This window comes from Cyprinus carpio, chromosome A8 (assembly GCF_018340385.1).
Source record: "Cyprinus carpio isolate SPL01 chromosome A8, ASM1834038v1, whole genome shotgun sequence".
Taxonomy (NCBI): Eukaryota; Metazoa; Chordata; class Actinopteri; order Cypriniformes; family Cyprinidae; genus Cyprinus; species Cyprinus carpio.
Window position 1 is genome coordinate 696,727 of NC_056579.1, and position 5,949 is coordinate 702,675.

The 5,949-nt window shown below is 40.3% G+C and overlaps 1 protein-coding gene across 2 annotated transcripts in view; it reads left to right on the forward strand.

Annotated features, from left to right (window-relative positions):
* Positions 1–5,658, forward strand: part of snx2 (sorting nexin 2) — a 10,053-nt gene extending 4,395 nt beyond the window's left edge. Inside the window, exons 8-16 of one of the 2 annotated variants that reach the window (XM_042761502.1) lie at positions 451–526; positions 1,537–1,650; positions 2,042–2,135; positions 3,061–3,266; positions 3,411–3,554; positions 3,761–3,772; positions 4,818–4,898; positions 4,976–5,047; positions 5,130–5,658. In XM_042761502.1, coding sequence (XP_042617436.1) covers positions 451–526; positions 1,537–1,650; positions 2,042–2,135; positions 3,061–3,266; positions 3,411–3,554; positions 3,761–3,772; positions 4,818–4,898; positions 4,976–5,047; positions 5,130–5,180 — 850 coding nt within the window. In that variant the 3' untranslated portion in view covers positions 5,181–5,658. The remainder of the gene's footprint in view (positions 1–450; positions 527–1,536; positions 1,651–2,041; positions 2,136–3,060; positions 3,267–3,410; positions 3,555–3,760; positions 3,773–4,817; positions 4,899–4,975; positions 5,048–5,129) is intronic. The other variant, XM_042761503.1, reaches the window with a different exon arrangement.
* Positions 5,659–5,949: the final 291 nt, after the last annotated feature.

The following is a 5,949-nucleotide window of genomic DNA, read 5'->3' on the forward strand; positions in this document are numbered from 1 at the left end:
GCACCAGCTGACAGGGTTTATTGTAGTTCAGTTGAGGCATTATTAGTTTTAATATTAGCACGTGCTGGACCTGACTGCCTAAATATCCAAATGAATCGATATCAAATGGAATTGAACCTGAATCGATACCCAGGTGTCTGGTGTTTTCTGTTGGTCTGAAGCGCTGGAAAGATCACTCGTGTTCTGCTCTTTTGTGGATAAAAGGTTGAGCAAGAAATATTAGATAAATAATGATGGAGGTTTGCTGCTGTCCTGTCGCTCTCTCCGCCGCTGCGCTCCTGGTTTTGCACAAACTGATGAATCGAATAAAAATTACAGTTAAGTGAGGCGCTGACATTTCTCTGCCCTTTTTATCCGTCCGCAGCCTGACGTGAAGGTCAGCGTCTCGGCCGGCGCTGCTCGGCTCTTACAGAACTGGATGCTGATGGGAGATGTGTGTTTGTGTTGCAGGTATCTGCTGAGGACCGTCAAACACCCGGCGCTGCTCAAAGACCCCGACGTCCTGCAGTTTCTGGAGAGTTCAGAGGTGCGCTCGTCAACTTCTCAAACACTTACTGAGCTGCTCTTGGATTTTATTCCCAGCAGTCATTTTTGCCATTACATCTATGGTTTACAGCATTTCATACCTTTAATAAATTAGCATTAACAATAGCTAGAGGGAACTGCTACTACTGACAAGCTGGGAAATATCTACTGTTTCTTACGGATAAATGCATGGAAGCTCATTTCCGTCACAGGATAAAAAAATGCAATATTTTTATCTCACAATTCAGACTTTTTTTTTTTTCAGAGAATTGTGAGATATAAACACTGGATTGAGAAACAAACTCTGAATTGCAAGAAATAATCTTAGAAATGAGAAATAAACTCAGAATTTAGAAACAGAAGCTCTGAATTATGAGAAATAAACTCTGAATTGCGAGAAATAAATGCTAAATGAGAAGAAAATAAACTCAGAATTGCGAGGAAAAAGTCACAGTAACCTTTTTTTAAATTGGTTTATTCCCGGGCCAAAACAAGTTTCCATATAAATGTGTTTTTCTGGGGCTAGATGTGGATATTTCAGATGAACCATCTTGACATCAGTTTATACATGGAAAGGAACAATTGCGTCTTCTTTATTAAATTCAAGTGAGAGAAGTGCATTATATTAGGTAAAGTCACCTGTGTTAATAGCATCTCAGTTCTCCTGAACAGATCCAATGAATCTCTGCTCCTGCAGTCTCTGATTTTCTCTTTATAGGCCCAGAAGTGGCTTTGGCGTGAGCGCCCAGAATGTCTGTATTAAGTATGTATAATAGAAGACTGAGGCAATTGTAAAGGGCTAAACGCTCGGGCCGATTGAAAGCTATTTTTGCCGGCGGGTCCTCTGAGAGTTTTCCAGGGTGAAGCGTATTAAATTGGACCGGCATTGAAATGTATGGGACTGGAGAAAATCCCGGTGCGCAGCGGGAGGAGAAACACTCCCCGCGGGACGAGGGCTGAGCCGCGGCCTGTTAACCGGTTTGTTTGCCCTTATTTGTCATTTTATCCCAGCTGCCGCGAGCGGTTAGCACACAGGCGCTGAGTGGAGCCGGAATATTGAGGATGGTAAACAAAGCAGCCGACGCTGTCAACAAAATGACAATCAAGATGAATGAATCGGATGCGGTAAGGCTCTGATTTCTGGACTTGAATAATGAGATGAATTAATGAGCTGCTCTCTGGCTCCAATCCTAAGGGGTGTGTGTGTGTGTGTGTGTGTGTGTGTGTGTGTGTGTGTGAGAGAGCGGGGGTCAGGACATGTGACACGCGTGTGCTCTTTATACACTGAACACAGATTACAGTCAGTACAGTGTCACACATCCATCAGACTTGCATGTAATCATGAATAAAATCATGAATTTAGACTTTAAGAAAGTTGACACCGCTTATACTCTAAAAATAAATATTTATAATCGACATTTATGAAACCTTAAAAGGTTATTTAAATGTTCTTCGCAGTAAGAAAGAATTGTTATTTTTAAGAACTGATCACGCATGCATATGTTTGTGTATAAAGTGGTTTGAGGAGAAACAGCAGCAGTTTGAGAATCTGGACGTTCAGCTCAGAAAGCTTCACGCTAGTGTGGAATCACTGGTGTGTCACAGGAAGGGTAAGACACGCTCATAATACAAACAATAACATCATAAAAATATTAACAACACAGCTTTAATGAGTTATATTTATGATCTGATACACTACCAGTCACAAGTGTGGGGTTGGTTAGATTTTTAATGTTTTAGAGTCTATTCTGCTCAGCAAGGCTGCATTTATTTGATCAAACATACAGTTAAATTATGAAATATTATTATAATTTAAAACATCTGTTTTCTGTGTGAATATGTGTTAAACTGTAATTTATTTCTGTGATGTGCAGCTGTATTTTCAGCATCATTACTCCAGTCTTCAGTGTCACATGATCTTCAGAAATCATTCTAATATGATGATTTGCTGCTCAAGAAACATTTCTGATTATTATCAATGTTGAAAACAGTATTTCTGTGGAAACTGTCAGACCTTTCCATTCAAAACTATTGGAGTCAGTAAGATTTAAAAAAGAGGAAAAGAAATGAACACTTTTATTCATCAAGGCTGCATTAAAATAGCTCGTACAGACATTTATAATGTTACAAAAGATTTCTATTTCAAATAAATGCTGCTCTTTTGAACTTTCTATTCATCTGTGAATCCTGAAAAATAAAATGCATCACGGTTTTCCTCAAAATTATTAATGTTTTCAACATTGATAATAATATCATATTAGCAGCAAATCATCATATTAGAATTATTTCTGAAGGATTATGTGAAACTGAAAACTGGAGTAATGATGCTGAAAATACAGCTGCGCATCACAGAAATAAATTAGTTTAACACATATTCACATAGAAAACAGTTGTTTTACATTATAATAATATTTCACATTTTTACTGTATGTTTGATCAAATAAATGCAGAGAGACTTCATAACTATTCCAGATTTTTGACTGGTCGTGTATATGCTGTATAATGGCTCTTCTCTGTTCACTCTGTGGCTCTCAGAGTTGTCTGTGAACACGGCGTCGTTCGCTAAAAGCGCGGCTATGCTGGGAAACTCGGAGGATCACACGGCGCTGTCGCGAGCTCTGTCCCAGCTGGCCGAGGTGGAGGAGAAGATCGACCAGCTGCATCAGGATCAGTCCTACGCTGATTTCTACCTGATCTCAGAGCTGCTGGGAGACTATGTGCGGCTTATCACCGCCGTCAAAGTGAGTGGAAGACATCATATAATGATTATTCTAAATAACTATTGTGACATACAGTATGTTAATGTGATATTCTGAGCATGTCAGCCTCGTTCATGAGTGGAGGGCTTCATGATGCGCTGGTTTTGTGACGTGTGTGTGCTGCAGGGTGTGTTTGACCAGCGGATGAAAGCATGGGCCAAATGGCAGGATGCTCAGGTGATGCTGCAGCGCAAGAGAGAAGCCGAAGCCAAACTACAGTACGCCAACAAACCTGACAAACTGCAGCAGGCCACGGACGAGATCCGAGAGGTACAGAACACCTCAGACTCATCATGAGGAAACACTGTGATAGCGCCGGGGCACGTCTGCTTCCCTTCCCTCCCTTCGGTTCATTCATATCTCTACTGTGTATCACCTGACAGCTGCAGGAATTCATGACAGTTATTGATTCTTTTAAGCACGAAACATTTCCAGCCTTTTTAATTTCTGCATTTTCCCCGTCACGCCCCACAAAGGAGATCGAGGAGGTAGGACCTTCGCTTTGATTTGATTTGCTGTCTCCATCGTCACGTCTGCTCTCTCACACATACTTCTATTCGCATTCTGGAGATCAGAGCCTAATTATGGATTCATCTGACGCACCTGACATACTCACAAACACTGCAGCGGCTCACTTTAAAGGAAGAGTTCAGCTGGAATGAAAGTGTGTCCCAGATCAGGATGAGTTTGTTTCTTCATCAGGTTTGTAGAAATGTAGCACTGCATCAGTGTCTCAGCAATGGATGCTCTGCAGTGAATGGGTGCCGTCAGAATGAGAGTCCAAACAGCTGATAAAAACATCACAATAATCCACAAGTAATCCACAGCACTCCAGTCCATCAGTTAACATCTGGAGAAGACAAAAGATTAAACTAATCCAGCATTAAGACGCTTTAGATCTGTTAAAACGCTGCTTGATCTGTGCAGATTTCTCTCCTGATTCACACCAGAACACTTTTTCACTGGAGGAAGTGTTATTATGGATTATGGACTCATATCTAACTGATGGACTGGAGTGCTGTGGATTACTTGTGGATTATTGTGATGTTTTTATTAGCTGTTTGACTCTCATTCTGACGGCACCCATTCGCTGCAGAGCATCCATTGATGAGACACTGATGCAATTCTACAAACCTGATGAAGAAATGTAGCACATTTTCATCTTTAGGTGAACTGTTCCTTCACCAGCTGCGGGTTCATTTGTAGTATTTAATAAAAGCTGATGTCTTGTGTTGTTTAGTTGTAGTTTTTAATGCAGGATTCATTTTAGTTCACGCCTTAATTCCATAAATCATCATCATACACTCACTAGACCTTCTGTTTGTTCTGCTCATGACGGACAGTTTTTCAGCTCTTTGTGTTTAACACACACACACACACACACACACACACACACACACACACACACACACACACACACACGCGCACACTCACACACAAACACTCACACACGCACACACACACACACACTGAAGTCATGAAGCCTCTCGTGTCTCTCTCTCTGTGTGTGTGTGTGTGTGTGTGTGTGTTTAGTGGGAAGGTAAAGTGCAGCAGGGTGAACGAGATTTTGAGCAGATATCAAAAAACATCCGGCGAGAGGTTGGAAGATTCGAGGTGAGTAGCGTGTCTTTGCTCTGGCTGTTAAACCAAGCTCTGTTTTCTCTGATCTCAGCGTCTCTTTCTCTTCACAGAAAGACAGAGTGAAGGATTTCAGAGTCGTCATCATTAAGTATCTGGAGTCACTAGTTCACACACAGCAGCAGGTACGTGTTTAACCGTCATGACTGATTAACTCCAGATCAGCAGCTCTGAAAGCTCTCCTCATGTTTGTTTTCTGTTTTTCAGCTAATAAAATACTGGGAGGCGTTCTTACCTGAAGCCAAAGCGATCGCCTAATTCATCAAACCACCGTCTTTCTTTATTCCACAGCATGATCATGCAAGAAAAAGCTGCACAGACTTAATGAAACCTAACGATAGCACTACATTAATAAACCCAGAATCTGAATCGCTTCATGTTTGTACCTGTCTGGTGTCTGAAGATGGCTCTTCATGATTCTCAGCTCGTTCGTCTCATATTGAATGTCGTATTAGGCAATGATCCGGCAGGGGAAGGCCTTCTGAAGTGTTTTCTGTTCTCGTATGTACAGAATGAAGCATTATTCTCTCATAATCAGTATTTAAGAGCATCAATAATCGTGCACGACGAATGAATATACATATGTATATTTTTTTATTTTGCTTTGTAGCCTGAAATTTTGGAACGTTTCAGTTGATTCATTGTTCTAACAGATTTTTTAATCACAAGTATTTTTTACTCTACATTCCTGTGCAACGATATCTGAACCTTAATAAAGGAGTGATGCGGATCAGAACTGGACTTCATGTTTTGGGCTTCAGTTTAAAGTGGCTTGTAGTTTCTGCACGCTAAAAACAAAAGCTTTGGCTCAACAAAAAAAAAAAAAAAACAATTAATGCAACAGTTTGCATCAATCTTTTGGAGTTATGATTATTTCTAATAAAATTATGTTCAACCAGCAAACAACACTGTGTTAGAGGAACTTGATATTTTGTTGCATAAACAAATGTTAATCAAAAAATATTGTTCACTAACTTTTTCAACGTAATAGAATGGTGAACATGGAATAAATTAGTCTGATCTATTT